Source organism: Salvelinus alpinus, chromosome 12 (assembly GCF_045679555.1).
Source record: "Salvelinus alpinus chromosome 12, SLU_Salpinus.1, whole genome shotgun sequence".
Taxonomy (NCBI): Eukaryota; Metazoa; Chordata; class Actinopteri; order Salmoniformes; family Salmonidae; genus Salvelinus; species Salvelinus alpinus.
The window spans coordinates 48,652,254-48,673,205 of record NC_092097.1 but is presented as its reverse complement, the minus strand read 5'-3'; the positions used below and the strand labels follow the sequence as shown (position 1 = coordinate 48,673,205).

The 20,952-nt window shown below is 40.7% G+C and overlaps 1 protein-coding gene across 2 annotated transcripts in view; it reads right to left on the bottom strand.

Annotated features, from left to right (window-relative positions):
• Nucleotides 1–826: 826 nt before the first annotated feature.
• LOC139536292 (replication termination factor 2-like) overlaps nucleotides 827–20,952 on the bottom strand; it is a 59,549-nt gene continuing 39,423 nt past the window's right edge. Inside the window, exons 6-9 of one of the 2 annotated variants that reach the window (XM_071336701.1) lie at nucleotides 17,998–18,111; nucleotides 15,700–15,754; nucleotides 3,747–3,824; nucleotides 827–1,794 (exon numbers count right to left, since the gene is read on the bottom strand). In XM_071336701.1, the coding sequence (XP_071192802.1) occupies nucleotides 1,580–1,794; nucleotides 3,747–3,824; nucleotides 15,700–15,754; nucleotides 17,998–18,111 (462 nt within the window). In that variant the 3' untranslated portion in view covers nucleotides 827–1,579. The remainder of the gene's footprint in view (nucleotides 1,795–3,746; nucleotides 3,825–15,699; nucleotides 15,755–17,997; nucleotides 18,112–20,952) is intronic. The other variant, XM_071336702.1, reaches the window with a different exon arrangement.

Genomic DNA, 20,952 nt, shown 5'->3' with positions numbered 1-20,952 from the left:
AGGGCTCTGGCAGTGCTCCACCTGCTCCTCCTTGCACAAAGGCGGAGGTAGCAGTCCTGCTGCTGGGTTGTTGCCCTCCTACGGCCTCCTCCACGTCGTCTCCTGATGTACTGGCCTGTCTCCTGGTAGCGCCTCCATGCTCTGGACACTACGCTGACAGACACAGCAAACCTTCTTGCCACAGCTCGCATTGATGTGCCATCCTGGATGAGCTGCACTACCTGAGCCACTTGTGTGGGTTGTAGACTCCGTCTCATGCTACCACTAGAGTGAAAGCACCGCCAGCATTCAAAAGTTACCAAAACATCAGCCAGGAAGCATAGGACCTGAGAAGTGGTCTGTGGTCACCACCTGCAGAACCACTCCTTTATTGGGGGTGTCTTGCTAATTGCCTATAATTTACACCTTTTGTCTATTCCATTTGCACAACAGCATGTGAAATTTATTGTCAATCAGTGTTGCTTCCTAAGTGGACAGTTTGATTTCACAGAAGTGTGATTGACTTGGAGTTACATTGTGTTGTTTAAGTGTTCCCTTTATTTTTTTGAGCAGTGTATTTGCACTCCATTTTGGGTACATTTCACACTTTCATGGTGTGTCCTAGAATACAAAATAATGTAATATTATTTTAATATGAATTGAAATATAAAGCAAAAGCTTTAACTCCAACACAAACCTGAAAACACAGAACATGAGACACGGCAGTAATTTGGGGATAGAACTAAAATACCAGCAGAAGGGAACACATTGATTGTTTCATTTGACTTAATGCACCTTAACTTGTACACAACTTATATGTTGTCCTATAATAAAAAAGGAATACCCATTTTTAAGGAAAAAATACTTTATTTTGACATTGTTGGGGTTGAGGGTTGAACAAACATGCATGGGAAAAGTATTTAAAGGGTATCCGTTTAAATAAAAATCAAATATGAACATTAAAATGTTTATATCAATCTATATTTTGATTGCTGACAAGTTATTTGGAGGAGATGTCAATAGAGTATAAACAGTGTTTACTTACATAAGCAATAAGATGTTTTGAATAAACACTCACTATTCCACTTTCTATAAACTAAGTCCTTGTAATATAATTTCTAAACATTTTTATAATATATTGCATAGCAAACCATAATCTAAAGATGAATCATAGTGATCCACATCTATAAAAAAAACAACTAGATAGATAACCTACATAAGACCAACATATAATACAGCCAATTCATAGAAAAAGGAAAAGGAGAATTAGTAACCCTACCCTATATGTATTGATTCACCAGCCTGAGCCAAGGATACCTACAAGAAAAAGTAATCTGTCTAATTCAGTAACACTTTATTAAAATGACACCACCATAAGGGCTCCACCTACATACAACACATTCATAAGCAGTAGCAAGTTGATATTCCCTTTGTCACAGAAATGTGCACTTATACTGCATATTTCAACTTGCCGTTGTTGACATAAGCATTTATGAAACGGTCATGTGCTCATGAATGCATTAAGTATAGATTATAATATATATATTTTTTTTTAGGTACCCTTCAAATAAAGGGTTATTTAAAGGGGTGGTGGGGTCATTTAGAAGTGGTAGGGGGTGTGGGTAACCCAGTTGGATGTCTGGGCTTTGGTGCGCTTGGCTGAACTGTGGCTGGTGAAGAGAGATTTGTACGTCTCCGACTTCTCTTCCATGGACTGGATGGACCTCTTGCTCCCGGATTCCGCCAAGCTTCCGGATGCCGCCAAGGGTTTGACCACCTTGGAGGAGCTGGAAGAACCAGAGGGCCCAGGGACTGCTAGGGTGAGAAGACAAAATGACCTATCATGACCACTATTGTGTAGCATAAAATAGAATACTTTGCCACTTTTGTGAAAAACAGAAATTGGTCTCCTGTCTATCTCAATGCCTTCAAATGAGCACGCACGCACACGCGCACACGCACACACACAGTCCAGGATGGAGAACACTTTAGGGGTTATGTGCCTTGCTCAAGGGCACAGTGACAGTTTTAGGGTTAAGACATCATGCTGCTGAGATATGAACTGTAAGGGGAGTATAGTGTCGGAAAGGCAATAAAAATTAGTGCAAGCTACACACTATGGTGCACTGCATTGAATGATTGTTTGTTCAACGTGTTAATACACTGCTCAAAAAAATAAAGGGAACACTTAAACAACACAATGTAACTCCAAGTCAATCACACTTCTGTGAAATCAAACTGTCCACTTAGGAAGCAACACTGATTGACAATAAATTTCACATGCTGTTGTGCAAATGGAATAGACAAAAGGTGGAAATTATAGACAATTAGCAAGACACCCCCAAAAAAGGAGTGATTCTGCAGGTGGTGACCACAGACCACTTCTCAGTTCCTATGCTTCCTGGCTGATGTTTTGGTCACTTTTGAATGCTGGCGGTGCTCTCACTCTAGTGGTAGCATGAGACGGAGTCTACAACCCACACAAGTGGCTCAGGTAGTGCAGTTCATCCAGGATGGCACATCAATGCGAGCTGTGGCAAAAAGGTTTGCTGTGTCTGTCAGCGTAGTGTCCAGAGCATGGAGGCGCTACCAGGAGACAGGCCAGTACATCAGGAGACGTGGAGGAGGCCGTAGGAGGGCAACAACCCAGCAGCAGGACCGCTACCTCCGCCTTTGTGCAAGGAGGTGCACTGCCAGAGCCCTGCAAAATGACCTCCAGCAGGCCACAAATGTGCATGTGTCTGCTCAAACGGTCAGAAACAGACTCCATGAGGGTGGTATGAGGGCCCGACGTCCACAGGTGGGGGTTGTGCTTACAGCCCAGCACCGTGCAGGACGTTTGGCATTTGCCAGAGAACACCAAGATTGGCAAATTCGCCACTGGCGCCCTGTGCTCTTCACAGATGAAAGCAGGTTCACACTGAGCACATGAGCACGTGACAGACGTGACAGAGTCTGGAGACGCTGTGGAGAATGTTCTGCTGCCTGCAACATCCTCCAGCATGACCGGTTTGGCGGTGGGTCAGTCATGGTGTGGGGTGGCATTTCTTTGTGGGGCCGCACAGCCCTCCATGTGCTCGCCAGAGGTAGCCTGACTACCATTAGGTACCGAGATGAGATCCTCAGAGCCCTTGTGAGACCATATGCTGACACATGCACATTTGTGGCCTGCTGGAGGTCATTTTGCAGCGCTCTGACAGTGCACCTCCTTGCACAAAGGCGGAGGTAGCGGTCCTGCTGCTGGGTTGTTGCCCTCCTACGGCCTCCTCCACGTCTCCTGATGTACTGGCCTGTCTCCTGGTAGCGTCTCCATGCTCTGGACACTACGCTGACAGACACAGCAAACCTTTTTGCCACAGCTCGCATTGATGTGCCATCCTGGATGAACTGCACTACCTGAGCCACTTGTGTGGGTTGTAGACTCCGTCTCATGCTACCACTAGAGTGAAAGTACCGCCAGCATTCAAAAGTGACCAAAACATCAGCCAGGAAGCATAGGAACTGAGAAGTGGTCTGTGGTCACCACCTGCAGAATCACTCCTTTTTTGGGGGTGTCTTGCTAATTGCCTATAATTTCCACCTTTTGTCTATTCCATTTGCACAACAGCATGTGAAATTTATTGTCAATCAGTGTTGCTTCCTAAGTGGACAGTTTAATTTCATAGAAGTGTGATTGACTTGGAGTTACATTGTGTTGTTTAAGTGTTCCCTTTATTTTTTTGAGCAGTGTATATATCTCCCTAGACAAATAATCCACAAATAAACACCTGGCTGGCTGCGGTCTTCGCCATTTTCTGTTGAAGTTTTGCCCTCTGCTAAAACGGTTTCGCTGGAGTCTGGATTTTCTACATAGGAACAAAACAGGTGAATGTGAACAAGAAATACATAAAAAGTTTGAACAATCCATAACATCAATCATTATCTGTAAAGTCCCTCAATCGAGCAGTGAATTTGAAGCACAGATTCTACCACAAAGACCTTTCAATGCCCTGTTGGGCCTACCTCTCAAGGGAGAACAGATCCTAGTGCCTTGTTCATTTGTTGTGATGTACGGTTAGATGTTGTGATGTATGGTTTGTTTGTGTGAATCGTATCGACAACCGGTTTACAAGGTCATAAAATGAAGATAAGATCAAGCTAAGTTAAGACCAAGTTAATTTCTAACTAATGTTTAATGTATTCAAAGAATTTGGGAATTTCCATGAATAGCTACACTTCCTTTACAGCGTACAAACCCGTTTTGGGTAAAAAAATTATGCTGTACGATTTCCATAAACAAGCCCTTAATAATATCATATGTTAAATCAATTGTCTTTACAACATTTGAAAATGGTTTGATGTAGAAGTTGAATAACATAACAGCCTCTTCCTAATTTCCATTTGTTGGACCATGTTCTCTTAAATTGAGAACATAGACAATGTAACAATATTCCATGGTGGTGCAAATGTTTAGGCCTTGTTACAGTTTTGGCTTAAATCAGCTTGAAAAGCTATGGCAAGATTTGAAAACGGTTTTAAACAATGATCAACAACCAACCTGACAGAGATAGAAGAATTTTAAAACGAACTATTAAAAAAAAGTACTATTGTACAATCCAGGTGTGCAAAGCTCTTAGAAACATACCCCAAAAGACTCACAGCTGTAATTGTTGCCAAAGGTGTATTGTCCCAGGGGGGTTAATACTTATGGGGTATTGTTTGTAGGCCAGAGACACAAAATGTCAATTTAATCCATTTTGAATTCAGGCTGTAACAAAAAAAAAGCGGAAAAAGTCAAGGGATGTGAATAGTTACAGCTGAAGTCGAAAGTTTACATACACCTTAGTCAAATACATTTAAACTCAGTTTCACAATTCCTGACATTTAATCAGAGTAAAAATTCCCTGTCTTAGGTCAGTTAGGATCACCACTTTATTTTAAGAATGTGAAATGTCAGAATATTAGTAGAGAGAATTATTTATTTCAGCTTTTATTTCTTTCATCACATTCCCAGTGGGTCAGAAGTTTACATACACTCAATTAGTATTTGGTAGCATTGCCTTTAAATTGTTTAACTTGGATCAAACATTTCGGGTAGCCTTCCACAAGCTTCCCACAATAAGTTGGGTGAATTTTGGCCCATTCCTCCTGAAAGAGCTGGTGTAACTGAGTCAGGTTTGTAGGCCTCCTTGCTCGCACACGCCTTTTCAGTTCTGCCCACAGATTGTCTATAGGATTGAGGTCAGGGCTTTGTGATGGCCACTCCAATACCTTGACTTTGTTGTCCTTAAGCCATTTTGCCACAACTTTGGAAGTATGCGTGGGGTCATTGTCCATTTGGAAGACCCATTTGTGACCAAGCTTTAACTTCCTGACTGATGTCTTGAGATGTTGCTTCAATATATCCACATAATTTTCATGATGCCATCTATTTTGGGAAGTGCACCAGTCCCTCCTGCAGCAAAGCACCCCCACAACATGATGCTGCCGCCCCCGTGCTTCACGTTTGGGATGGTGTTCTTCGGCTTGCAAGCCTCCCCCTTTTTCCTCCGAAAACATAACGATGGACATTATGGCCAAACAGTTCTATTTTTGTTTCATCAGACCAGAGGACATTTCTACAAAAAGTACGATCTTTGTCCCCATGTGCAGTTGCAAAACGTAGTCTGGCTTTTTAAATTGCGGTTTTGGAGCAGTGGCTTCTTCCTTGCTGAGCGGCCTTTCAGGTTATGTCAATATAGGACTTGTTTTACTATGGATACAGATACTTTTGTATCTGTTTCCTCCAGCATCTTCACACGGTCCTTTGCTGTTGTTCTGGAATTGATTTGCACTTTTCGCACCAAAGTAGGTTCATCTCTAGGAGACAGAACGCGTCTCCTTCCTGAGCGGCATGACGGCTGCATGGTCCCATGGTGTTTATACTTGCGTACTATTGTTTGTACAGATGAACGTGGTACCTTGAGGCATTTGGAAGTTGCTCCCAAGGATGAACCAGACTTGTGGAGGTCTACACATTTTTTTCTGAGGTCTTGGCTGATTTCTTTTGATTTTCCCATGATGTCAAGCAAAGAGGCACTCAGTTTGAAGTTAGGCCTTGAAATACATCCACAGGTTCTCCTCCAATTGACTCCATGTCAATCAGCCTATCAGAAGCTTCTAAAGCCATGACATAATTTTCTGGAATTTTCCAAGCTGTTTAAAACCTCTCTAGGGTACGTGGGACGGTAGCGTCCCACCTGGCCAACATCCAGTGAAATTGCAGAGCGCCAAATTCAAAAACAGAAATACTCATAAAAATTCATGAAGCATACAAGTGTTATACATGGGTTTAAAGATAAACTTCTTGTTAATCCAACCACGGTGTCAGATTTCAAAAAGTCTTTACGGCGAAAGCATACCATGTGATTATCTGAGAACAGCGCCCAGCAGACAAATCATTACAAACAGTAACCAGCCAAGTAGAAGAGTTACACAAGTCAGAAAGAGATACAATTAATCCCTTACCTTTGATGATCTTCATATGGTTGCACTCAGAAGACATTCATTTACTCAATAAATGTTGGTTTTGTTCGATAAAGTCTCTCTTTATATCCAAAAACCTCCGTTTTGTTCGTGCGTTTTCTTCAGTAATCCACAGGCTCAAACGCAGTCACAACAGGCAGACGAAAAATCCAAATTGTATCCGTAAAGTTATTAGAAACATGTCAAACGATATTTAGAATCAATCCTAAGGTTGTTTTTAGCCTAAATAATCGATAATATTTAAACCGGACAATAACGTCGTCAATATAAAAGGTAAACAAGAAAGGCGCGCTCTCAGTCGCACGCATGAAAAAGCTCTGTGACACTGTAGGGTCCAGTCATTCAGACTGCTCTTACTAACTCAATTTTCATAATACAAGCCTGAAACAATTTCTAAAGACTGTTGACATCTAGTGGAAGGCATAGGAAGTGCAATTTGAGTCCTAAGTCAATGGCATTGAATAAAAAAAAATTAAAAAATAAATCCTACTTCCTGGATGGATGTTTCTCAGGTTTTCGCCTGCCAAATCAGTTCTGTTATACTCAAAGACATTATTTGAACAGTTTTGGAAACTTTAGAGTGTTTTCTATCCAAATTCTATCCACATATGCATATCCTAGCTTCTGGGCCTGAGTAGCAGGCAGTTTACTTTGGGCACGCTTTTCATCCGGAGGTGAAAATAGTGCCCCCTACCCTAGAGAAGTTAAAAGCACAGTCAACTTAGTGTATGTAAACTTCTGCCCCACTGGAATTGTGATACAGTGAATTATATGTGAAATAATCTGTCTGTAAACAATTGTTGGGAAAATGACTTGTGTCATGCACAAAGTAGATGTCCTAACCGACTTGCCAAAACTATAGTTTGTTTACAAGAAATTTGGGGAGTGGTTGAAGAACGAGTTTTAATGACTCCAACCTAAGTGTATGTAACCTTCCGACTTTAACTGTATATACACTACCGTTCAAAAGTTTAGGGTCACTTAGAAATGTCCTTGGTTTTGAAAGAAAAGCACTTTTTTGTCCAGTAAAATAACATCAAATTGATCAGAAACCTAAGTGTATGTAAACTTCAACTGTACGTTCCCCAGCAAGAATGATGTCGCCCAAACAGAAAGGGAAACTAACAAAGAGTTACTGACAACAATCAAAACATAACAGGTGTGGTTTTAGGAGGGGTTCTGAAAGACACTCATGGGTGTGTCCACTGACTAGCAACAACTGGAACCTAAAAGACACCCACAACGTGTCCCCACTAAATTTGCAGAAGAAGAGGCAATCAAAAGAAAAACCTACACAAAACAGGAAGCAGACCAAAAAGTGGAGCAAAATTTAAAAACAGGGAAGATCAGATAGAGGATTGTTTGTCTAGAAATCAAAATAGGGATCATCCACATCTATCGAGACAACTGGAGCACTGGGCCAGCCACTTTAATTTAATATAACTAGGCTAGTCAGTTAAGAACAAATTCTTATTTACAATGGCGGTATACCCCGGCCAAACCAGGACGACGCTGGGCCAATTGGGCGACGCCCTATAAGACTCCCAATCACGGCCAGATGTGATACAGCCTGGATCCGAACCAGGGACTGTAGTGACACCTCTTGCACTGAGATGCAGTGCCTCAGACCGCTGCCAATAGCACTTGGGCCAGCACAGGTGAAACACCTTCCTATTAACGAGATGGCAACCAGTACAGGTGTAACACATACCGACGAAGTGAAACACCTTCCTATTAACGAGATGGCAACCAGTACAGGTGTAACACATACCGACGAAGTGAAACACCTTCCTATTAACGAGATGGCAACCAGTACAGGTGTAACACATACCGACGAAGTGAAACAAATCGGTGCGTCCTACGTACTAAAGTCAAACCTCAAAACATAAATGGAAAAAAAACTTGTTTTTCAGCAAACGCCTTGTTCACTCATCAAGTAGTGCATTGTTTCATCATTTTAGGCTAAAACAGGAAACCACAGAGAGAGAAAGAGAGCTGAGCAGGGAGTCTTGCCAGACCGCAGAAGTACCTGCTCAAAATATGACTGTCTGAACCAAGTTCACACAGTGTTTGTACAGTGGTGGGTAATATGGCGTATACTACTTTTTTCAGTGGGCATTGCATATTCTCACTTCTTAATCCCCACTGATGCGAATCAAAGTAGTGTAGTGGAGGTATAAGCTGTATCAATTAATAAGGCTGATGGAACAGATCATGAATGTTTATCTTAAAATTGATCAATCATTTTTTATTCACATTTTAAGCGCAGCAATATACACACGGCGGTAAGCCTACGCGCAAATGATCCAAAATGCAATTTATGGGGGGGAAAAACAGTTCTAAAATGCACATGTGACGGGTTTCATGGACAGAGATGGAAATATACATTAGAAATGTACAAACGGGAGATCTAAAGATGTAACAACTATCATGGGTTTCTAATATGAATAGGATAATGCCTTTGGCTGCTAAACAATGAAATGTTTAAAAAATATTTCCCTTAGTTATTTCTATGGTCGGATTTTGGCTGGGTATGCCTCCATAATATGAAGTAAAACGTCCAGGTTTCAAACAATTAAGGAACAGGAAAAATATAGATGCTAATGATAGACCTAACTGTCTTCTGGTATATGGAAAGTCTTTCCCAAAAACCTCAATTTAATGTCAACTAGCTACAAATTAGCCTTCCTGGTAGGATAATATCATGATTATTTGCATCAATCCAGTGGCCATTTGTTTTGCAAACTCCATCTAATGTGCAGTACAGAAACACCGGACATTTTCAGCTTCCAGGAATTGTGTACAGAGATCCTTGCGACATGGGGCTGTGAATTATCATACTGAAACATGAGGTGATGGAGAGGATGAATGGCACACCACTGGGCCTCAGGATCTTGTCAGTGTACATTTGCATTCAAATTTCCATAGAGAAAATTGTGTTCATTGTCCGTAGCTTATGCCTGCCCATACAAAAACCCCACAGCCATCCTGGGGCACCCTGTTCACAACGTTGACATCAGCAAACCGCCGGAGTAGGCTTATGGTAGAGAAATTAACATTAAATCCTCCGGCAACAGCTCTGGTGGACATTATTGCAGTCAACATGCCAATTGCACGCTTCATAAAAACTTAAGACATCTATGGCATTGTGTTGTGTGACAAAACTGCACATTTGAGTGGTAATTAATTGTCCCCAGCACAAGGTGCACCTGTGTAATGATCATACTGTGTAATCAGCTTCTTTATATGCCACACCAGTCTCGTGGATGGATTATCTTGGCAAAGATAAAATGCTCACTAACAGGATATAAACAAATTTATGCACAAAATTTAAGAGAAATAAGCTTTTATTTCAGCTCATGAAACATGGGACGAACACGTTTACATGTTGCGTTTATATTCAGTGTATGTCTTTACCTTAATTATTTTTGCACTGACCCCCTTGCTGGCTCTATGCACACTCACTAGACTCTGCCCACACACACTTTACGTACACTGCAGCTACACTGATTATTATATATCATGATTGCCTGGTCACTTTTACCCCTACCTACACGTACATACTGTTACTTCGACTACCCCGTACAGCTGTACATTGACTCAGTACTGGTACTCCTTGTATATAGCCTCATTACTAACTTTACATCCTTTTTTAATTAAAATGTTGTTTTACACAGTAGTCTACACCTGTTGTATTCGGTGCAGGTGACCAATACAATTTGATTTGACTATGTCCACATGGCCCATTTGAGTTTTGTAGATTAATAACGTATGTATAAAACAAAAATAAGATATGTCCTCCACACTTCCTACTAGGAATGCACAATATATCGGTGAACATATCGGAATCGGACGATATTAGCTAAAAAGGCTAACATCGGTGTCGGCCTCGATGTCTAGTTTAACGCCGATGTGAAAAAACGATGTCAAAGCTGACGTGCATACCTATATAACGTAGGTACATGACGTAATGACGCCACGTAAAATTTTGCGCTACACATGCAACACAGCATTCCTAACCCAGCCCACAATGTCTGCTGTGTGGATCGAGCAGTCAACAAGTCAAGCAGTCACTTGAAAGAGTAAGAACATTTCAGCGAGACAACTCAAAGGCGAAATCTATTAACGCCAAGATAACATAATTCACTGCCCTCGACAATCAACCGTCCTCTGTCGTGGGTGATGTTGGCTTTCGTGACTGGTCGAGCACCGGTACACACTAACGTTACCAAGTGCGCAATTGTTCAGATGTTGCCCTACCGGAGTTACACAGTAATAGCGTCACTACTATTAACTTCACAACATACTATGGAACGTGGTTTGGGTCTTTGCCTGTCAAAAAAGATACACGTCAAATAACACTATTTGACGCGTTAAATAAGCTTTTAATTTGACACGTCAAATATCACCGTTCTATTATAAAATGTGTGTTCTGAATTTGCACGTGCAAGCAAAGAGCCATCACTACTATCAGTAGCACTGTCAAAGCTGTACAAAAAAGTGTGCAAATAAGCAAACACCGGTCACGAACGATGTGTTTACAATACCATGTTGGTAATAAAGCATTATTTGTTTGACCGCAACTTCTGGGGTAGTTTGCTAGCTTTATCTTGGTACCTAGCTAGCAGTAATACAACCAGCCTGAAAACAATGGCAAGTAGAAACTGCAGTCATTTTCACAATTCTTAGCAATGATTTATGAATCCTTGTGAGTAAGTATTAGCTACGTAGCCACTTGTTGTTCGCCTATTGAAATTGAACTTCAGTTCATGAAAATAAATAGCTAGCCAGCTACTTAACCCTGTTGCCCAAAGCTAACGTTATAAGCAGCCAGCTAGCTTCATCTGGCAAGTGAGGCTCGACCTGACCGGGTTATGTGTTGTGAAGCTAGCCACAATAAGGATTAGGCACAATAGTGGAATTCGCGGTTTGCCTTCAAAATAAAAGTACCTCTTTATAAGTGATGCAGAAGGTTACAATTGGTGAAATCATGACATATTTAGACTAGATAATGTTAAACAATGTTGGAATGTGAAACAATGAAATGGGGTATCAGTCTACTCAGGGACACCCACAGAACACATCTGTGAAGAGTTTACGCAAATATTCGTGTTGTAGCTCTTATCGTGGGACTGTGACTGTGTGAAATCACCTCCCCAGTCAGCGTATTGTGTGTATTGACATTCATATTGCACTGTACAGCTTTACCTAAGGATTGGGGATCAATGAAATGTGGTATCAGTCTACTCAATACTCAATATATTTTTTCCCAACGCCTCCTCAGACTACAAAACATCCACGTAGTATTGTTTTTCCTCTGGAATAGTGTTCAATACACACAAGTTGACAATAAATGTGGCTCAATTCACAGTCCCGCAATAAGAGCTACAATTCTAATGTTCTCTGGGTGTCACAGAGTAGACTGATACCCCATGTCATTGATCCACAATCCATAGGTAAGACTGTACAGTGAAATAAGTACATCCCCAATACAATTGTAAAGTATAATACATCTAGTGTGATTAACAGATTTTTGTCAAATTAACTTCTCTAGGATAGGGGCAGCATTCGGAATTTTGGATGAAAAGCGTGCCCAAATTAAACTGCCTGCTACTCATGCCCAGAAGCTAATATAGGCATATTATTAGTAGATTTGGATAGAAAACACTCTGAAGTTTCTAAAACAGTTTGAATCATGTCTGTGACTATAACAGAACTTATTTGGCAGGCGAAACCCCGAGGACAAACCATTCAGATTTTCTTTTTTTTGAAGTCACTCTCTTTTCAATGGGTTTTCATTGGGAATCCAGATTTTTAAGGGACCTTCTTGCAGTTCCTATTGCTTCCACTGGATGTCAACAGTCTTTAGAAATTGGTTGAGGTTTTTCCTTTGAGAAATGAAGAAGTAACACTGTTCAGAATGAGGGTAGAGGGAAGTGTACTCTTTGTTAGAGGAGCGTGACCTGAAAGCTAGCTACATTTTGTTTTCCTCCGGTATTGAACACAGTATATCCCGTCTTCAATTTCATTGATTATTTACGTTAACTTGTTATGGCTGCAGGGGGCGTATTGAAAAACTGGAAAATATGTGCCCATTTTCAAATGGCCTCTTACTCAATTTTTGCTCGTACAATATGCATATTATTATTAGTATTGGATAGAAAACACTGTCTAGTTTCTAAAACAGGTTTAATTATTTCTCTAAGTGAAACATAACTCTTTTTACAGCCCATTTTCTATCCGGAAGTGAAATTTCCAAGAAGCTATGTCTCTCTTCAAGATACTCTCTATAAAAGGCCTTGGCACTTAGGACTGTAGAAACACGTCACACGCCTTCCCCTGTGTGTCATGCGGAAGTGAGAGAAGAAATGACTTGATTATCTCTGTCAGGGACTGAAAACAACATCTTGGAGTCAGAAGTGCGCACTTTATTTTTTTTTCTGGGCGCGAAGTAGGAACTGGACTGCGCTCCTGGAAAACCCTCGTTATAGGTGAATATGACCTCCGGCTTCGATTTTATTTGATACATGTCACAATATCATCCTAAAGTATGTTTTTTCAATATACTTTAATTATATTATTGAAATTTATTCTGGACTTTAGACGTGATGCGACGCAAGAATTTTGTCAAGACGGAGAGGTTAGCACGGCATGGCCAGTGTGCATGCTAATTCAAGAGGGACATCGTTCGTTCTGGGTCCAAATGAAGACGGTTCTGAACAAAGGACCCTTTGGAGAACATTCTGATGGAAAATCAACAAAGATAAGGACCCAATTTGGGATGCTTTTTCATATATCTGTCGAACTGTGCTATCGCTAGCGTTTGACTAGAATCAATGCTGCTGTGTGTTAGCTATTGTAGTAAGCTAATATAACGATATATTGTGTTTTCGCTGTAAAACACTTCAGAAATCGGAAATATTGTCTGTATTCACAAGATCTTTCTCTTTCATTAGCTATCCACCATATATTTTTCTGAAATGATTTATGATGAGTAATAAGGTAGTTGACGTTGGTGTCTATTTTCTCTGGCTACTCCCGTGCGATTTCTGACTGTAGCTATGATGGTAGCAGTAATGTAAAACTGATTTATAGCTAAAATATGCAATTTTTTTGAACAAAACATAGATTTATTGTGTAACATGTTATAGGACTGTCATCTGAGGTAGTTTTTTCTAGGTTATTTAGGTTGGTTCTAGGTTAGTTAGGTTGGCTTGTGCATGCTACTTGCATCCTACTTGTGCTGTGAAAAATGTCTGTCCTCTTTTTTATTTGGTGGTGAGCTAACATAAATATATGTGGTGTTTTCTCTGTAAAACATTTAAAAAATCGGACATGTTGGCTGGATTGACAAGATGTTTATCTTTCAAATGCTGTATTGGACTTGTTAATGTGTGAAAGTTAAATATTAAAAAAAAAATAGATTTTGAATTTCGCGCCCTGCATTTGAGCTGGATGTTGTCATAGGTGTACCGGTGTCGGGCTGCAGCCATAACAGGTTAAGAAATACCTAAAGTTGTATTAAAAAACTAGTTTGAAATGTTTGGACAAAGCTTACAGGTAACTTTTGTAGTCAAGTTGCGCGAGTTGGAACCGGTGTTTTTCTGGATCAAACGCGCCAAATAATTTGACATTTTGGATATATATCAACGGAATTAATCGAACAAAATGACCATTTGTGATGTTTATGGGACATATTGGAGTGCCAACAGAAGAAGCTCGTCAAAGGTAAGGCATGAATTATATCTTTATTTCTGCGTTTTGTGTCGCGCCTGGACGGTTGAAATATGATGATCTGTGTTTGTTTGCTTGGTTGCTATCCTCAGATAATAGCACCGTTTGCTTTCGCCGTAAAGCTTTCGCTGTAAAGCTTTTTTGAAATCTGACACGTTGGCTGGATTCACAACAAGTGTAGCTTTAATTTGGTGTATTGAATGTGTGATTTCATGAAAGTTAAATTTTTATAGTAATTTATTTGAATTTGGCGCTCTGCATTTTCACTGGATGTTGGCCAGTTGGGACGCTAGCGTCCCATATATCCCAGAGAGGTTAACAAATTATTATATTTTGTTGATTTCATATAACATTCCAACCTCGTTTAGCATGATCTATTCAACTATGGCATAATTCTACTATTTGTATTCATTTGCATCACTGTCAATTACATACTTTTATTTTGAATGCAAACCGCAAAGTCCACTATTGTGGCTAATCCTTATTGTAGCTAGCTTCACATAGATGGGTCCAACCACCATTAATCAAATAAGAACTGTCTTATAAATTAAGGTTATTTCAGATGATGACAACTGTCTATATTAGTTAGCTAGCTAATGATGCTCTGTTTTTGGGGAAGAACTTTGTTTGCATCCATAAGCTAGCTAGCTTTTTTTAATGACCAGCACTGTAGGTGCGTGAGACAACTTAACCAGCATCATAGCATACATATCAATGAATCGTGGTGACATATGAAATACGAGTGATAGTGTAATTAATGTGCAAAAACTATGTAAAAAAATGTATGAACGTGTTAAATTATTGTGTGAAGTACAGTCATATTCAGGTCCTGATTGGTCAACAAGCTTATTTGACATGTCAAAGACATGTTATTTGATGTGTATCTTTTTTGACATGCAAAGACCCAAACGGTGTTCCATAGAAATCCTGGTTGAGAATGAAACGACTGAACAAATGAACCACGAAACAGCACAGCAAGTAAGTGAAAGAAACAGGTTTTGATTATGTTTTACTGGTAATGGGGACATACGTAAATGCCAACAAAAACACTTTTTGGTCAGTGTGGTGAATGTGTGTGTGTGTGTGTGTGTGTGTGTGTGTGTGTGTGTGTGTGTGTGTGTGTGTGTGTGTGTAACCTTTATTTTACTAGGCAAGTCAGTTAAGAACAAATTCATATTTAAAATGACGGCCTACCCCGGCCAAACCCGGACGAGGCTGGGCCAATTGTGCGCCGCCCTATGGGACTCCCAATCACGGCCGGATGTGATACAGCCTGGATTCGAACCAGGGACTGTAGTGACGCCTCTCGCACTGAGATGCAGTGCCTTAGACCGCTGTGTCCATGTGTGTGTTAACTATTTAACTGTAATAGAATGCTTAAAAAGACTGCTAAAATGTTAAATATCGGGGTTTTTTGCCAAGGAAAATATTGAATATCGGTATCGGCCAAAAATGTCATATCGGTGCATCACTACTTCCTACCTTTTGACTCTGATGGCTTGGAAACAGCCTCAGCAAATTTGCTCTTCTTTGATTTCTAAAAAAAACAACACATTTTACTGTAAATTCCAGGCAACTCACATAACTAGTGGAGAATCCTAACTTCTACCTATGGTGAGTCAAATCTACACTTTGACATCAATGCATCATGCAAGCATCATGAATAGGTGGAAAATTGACTGAAAGGGATAGTTCACCGAAATTACAAATTGGTTTCCTTACCCTGTCAACCAGATGTGTCAAACTCATTCCACGGACGGCCAAGTGTCTGCAGGTTTTCGCTCCACCCTTCTACTTCATTGATGAATTAAGTTCACTAATTAGTAAGGAACTCCCATCACCTGGTTGTCTAGGTCTGAATTGAATTGAAATCCCAGAAAGCCGCAAACACTCAGCCCTCCACGGAAAGATTTTTGACACCACTGCTAAAGTATCTAAAAATTGATTGTGTAACTCAATTAAGCTACTTAAATATGATTTGGACATGAAGCGCAAAAAATGCTAATATACAGTGGCAAGAAAAAGTATGTGAACCCTTTGGAATTACCTGTACTTCAGATACAATTTTATTACCAATTTATGCAGATCTTCATCTAAGTCACAACAAGACAAACACAGTCTGCTTAAACTAACAACACAAACAATTATATGTTTTCATGTCTTTATTGAACACACCGTGTAAACATTCACAGTTCAGGGTGGGAAAAGTATGTGAACCCTTGGATTTAATAAATGGTTGACCCTCCTTTGGCAGCAATAACCTCAACCAAACATTTTCTGTAGTTGCGGATCAGACCTACACAATGGTCAGGAGGAATTCTGGACCATTCCTCTTCACAAAACTGTTTCAGTTCAGCAATATTCTTGGGATGTCTGGTGTGAACCGCTCTCTCTCGAGGTCATGCCACAACATCTCAATCGGGTTGAGGTCAGGACTCTGACTGGGCCACTACAGAAGGCGTTTTTCTTCTGTTGAAGCCATTCTGTTGTTGATTTACTTCTGTGTTTTGGGTCATTGTCCTGTTGCATCACCCAGCTTCTGTTGAGCTTCAATTGGCAGACAGAAAGCCTTACATTCTCCTGCAAAATGACTTGATAAACTTGGGAATTCGTTTTTCCGTCGATGATAGTAAGCTATCCAGGCCACGAGGCAGCAAAGCAGCCCCAAACCATGATACTCCCTCCACCATACTTTACAGTTGGGATGAGGTTTTGATGTTGGTGTGCTGTGCCTTTTTTCTCTCCACACATAGTGTGGTGTGTTCCTTCCAAACAACTCAACTTTCGTTTCATCTGTCCACATAATATTTCGCCAGTAGCACTGTGGAACATCCAGATGCTCTTTTGTGAACTTCAGATGTGCAGCAATGGTTTTTTTGGACAGCAGTTACTTCTTCCGTGGTATCCTCCCCTGAACACCATTCTTGTTTAGTGTTTTATGTATCGTAGACTCGTCAACAGAGATGTTAGCATGTTCCAGAGATTTCTGTAAGTCTTTAGCTGATACACTAGGATTCTTCTTAACCTCATTGAGCATTCTGCGCTGTGCTCTTGCATTCATCTTTGCAGGACGGTCACACCTAGGGAGAGTAGCAACAGTGCTGAATTTTCTCCATTTATAGACAATTTGTCTTACCGTGGACTGATGAACATCAAGGCTTTTAGAGATACTTTTGTAACCCTTTCCAGCTTTATGCAAGTCAACATTTCTTAATCTTGGGTCTTCTGAGATATCTTTTGTTCGTGGCATGGTTCACATCAGGCAATGCTTCTTGTGAATAGCAAACTCACATTTTGTGAGTGTTTTTTCAAGGACAGGGTTGCTCTAACCAACATCTCCAATCTTGTCTCATTGATTGGACTCATTAGCTGACTCCTGACTCCAATTAGCTTTTGGAGAAGTCATTAGCCTAGGGGTTCACATACTTCTTCCAACCTACACTGTGAATGTTTAAATGATGTATTCAATATAGACAAGAAAAATACAATAATTTGTGTGTTATTAGTTTAAGCAGACTGTGTTTGTCTGTTGTTGTGATTTAGATAAAGATCAGATCTAAATTTATAACCAATTTATGAAGAAATCCAGATTATTCCAAAGGGTTCACATACTTGTTCTCGCCACTGTAGGTACCATTCTTGCATTGGAATTGTAGTGTACCAAAAATGCTAAAAAGTTACCAACCAACATGTCATTTTGTAATTTGGATGAACTATCCCTTTAAGTGGAAGTTAGGATTACCCCTTAAAATTTGATTTGAAAACTCTAGGAACACAAACCTTTGTTGCCTTGGCCTTGGCTCTCTTCTCCTCCATTATCTTCCTCAGTTTCTCCACCTCCTCCTTGGTCCCGTTGAGGACGACGAGGTCTTCTTCTTTGAACGGGTCGCCACACTACAACCAAGAGAAGGTTTAGCTAAGCCCTGACATTTTTCTACATTATATTTTTATGACATACATGCTTTTCAGTATCTTATTTTAATTCATGAATTTAACATGACATTGATGGCTTAATGAAAAGCTTCATTTAGGGCTTCTCGCCTACAGTATGTCTATTTTATGCACAATGTAAAAAATAAAAAAAAACAAGTTAAACATATGAAATACATTTGGTGTACTTTAGAGCCGCAACAACAAAGACATGAAGCAAAGGTCATAGTTCAGTCAGTGTACTGCGGATCAATAATACAATCCAAATGTCAGTGCTACATAGTTACAATCACAAAACAATAAATAGTTGAATAGCCTAAGTCTAGTACTAAGATACTACAACCCATAGAGATCCTATTATATTACTAGAGGGGATATGTCATAAACCCTCAAAGTTCCAAAATGGGGACAAAATGGCAACCACCTTGGTCAGGGAGAAATCCAAAACCAGTCTAATTGAAATGAATGTCAGTAGAGGCATAGGTGCAGGAAAATAAAAGGCAGGCATGTGATGTATCAGAAGTTGTGTGATGGAATTATAGTCAACCTATAATATTGTACTATAATTATAAATACAGTTTATATGGGTTTTATACACCTTCTCTATTTATAGCCTCTAAAATATATGTAAACAGACCATACATGTCTCAGATTTTGTTTTCTTGGAAAGCTGTGAGTGTTATTACATGATCCAATATCAGTACTTGTTGCATTTACAACTTGTCTAAGTCCTAACATCAACTGATTTGAGCCAGTGTATAGCTGTCGATTGACTGCATTGTTTGAATGGAATGTCGGCATATTTGCAGTTAATTAAACAAAATGATGGAACCATTCCTCTAAAACTGGCTGGCTGTCTAGCTAAAAACACATACAGTGTAGATAAATTCTTCACATTCAATGTTTTGCACAATATCTTATCACAGCACTAGAAAACTGTGGTTGACCAACTCTCTGACCAACATGGCTGAACTTTGGACCGTCATAAGAAGGCTCATGTCCATTCCAGTATTCTAATTCTATGTTACAACCCCTGTCACACAAAGCTAATAGGCATGGATGGCATATGGGAATTTCCCTAACTTCCCGAGTTAGATCGGGAAGTTAGATCGGGAAGATCGGGAAGTTAGGAACAAATATACACAGGCTGTTAGGAAAGCTAAGGCTAGCTTTTTCAAGCAGAAATTTGCATCCTGTAGCACAAACTCCAAAAAGTTCAGGGACACTGTAAAGTCCATGGAGAATAAGAGCACCTCCTCCCAGCTGCCCACTGCTCTGAGGCTAGGAAACACTGTCACCACCGATAAATCCACTATAACTGAGAATTTCAATAAGCATTTTTCTACGGCTGGCCATGCTTTCCACCTGGCTACCCCTACCCCGGTCAACAGTCCTGCACCCCCCACAGCAACTCGCCCAAGTCTCCCCCATTTCTCGTTCACCCAAATCCAGATAGCTGATGTTCAGAAAGAGCTGCAAAATCTGGACCCCTACAAATCAGCCGGGCTAGACAATCTGGACCCTCTCTTTCTAAAATGATCTGCCGAAATTGTTGCAACCCCTATTACTGTTCAACCTCTCTTTCGTATCGTCTGAGATTCCCAAAGATTGGAAGCTGCCGCGGTCATCCCCCTCTTCAAAGGGGGAGACAATCTAGACCCAAACTGCTACAGACCTATATCTATTCTACCCTGTCTTTCTAAGGTCTTCGAAAGCCAAGTTAACAAACAGATTACCGACCATTTTGAATCCCACCGTACCTTCTCCGCTATGAAATCTGGTTTCAGAGCTGGTCATGGGTGCACCTCAACCACGCTCAAGGTCCTAAACGATATCATAACTGCCATCGATAAGAGACAATACTGTGCAGCAGTATTCATCGACCTGTCCAAGGCTTTCGACTCGGTCAATCACCGCATTCTTAATCGGCAAACTCAACAGCCTTGGTTTCTCAAATTATTGGCTTGCCTGGTTCACCAACTACTTCTCTGAGTTCAGTGTGTCAAATCGGAGGGCTCTGGCAGTCTCTATGGGGGTGCCACAGGGTTCAATTCTCGGGCTGACGCTCTTCTCTGTATACATCAATGATGTCGCTCTTGCTGCTGATGATTCTCTGATCCACCTCTACGCAGACGACACCATTCTGTATACTTCTGGCCCCTCTTTGGACACTGTGTTAACTAACCTCCAGATGAGCTTCAATGCCATACAACTCTCCTTCCATGGCCTCCAACTGCTCTTAAATGCAAGTAAAACTAAATGCATGCTCTTCAACCGATCGCTGCCCGCACCTGCTCGCCCGTCCAGCATCACTACTCTGGACGGTTCTGACTTAGAATATGTGTACAACTACAAATACCTAGATGTCTGGTTAGACTGTAAACTCTCCTTCCAGGCTCATATTAAGCATCTCCAATCCAAAATTAAATCTAGAATCGGCTTCCTATTTCGCAACAAAGCATCCTTCACTCATGCTGCCAAACATACCCTCGTAAAACTGACCATCCTACCGATCCTCGACTTCGGCGATGTCATTTACAAAATAGCCTCCAACACTCTATTCAACAAATTGGATGCAGTCTATCACAGTGCCATCCGTTTTGTCACCAAAGCCCCATACACTACCTACCACTGCGACCTGTACACTCTCGTTGGCTGTCCATCGCTTCATACTCGTCGCCAAACCCATTGGCTCCAGGTCATCTACAAGTCTTTGCTAAGCTCCGCCTTATCTCAGCTCACTAGTCACCATAGCAGCACCCACCCGTAGCACACGCTCCAGCAGGCATACCTCACTGGTCATCC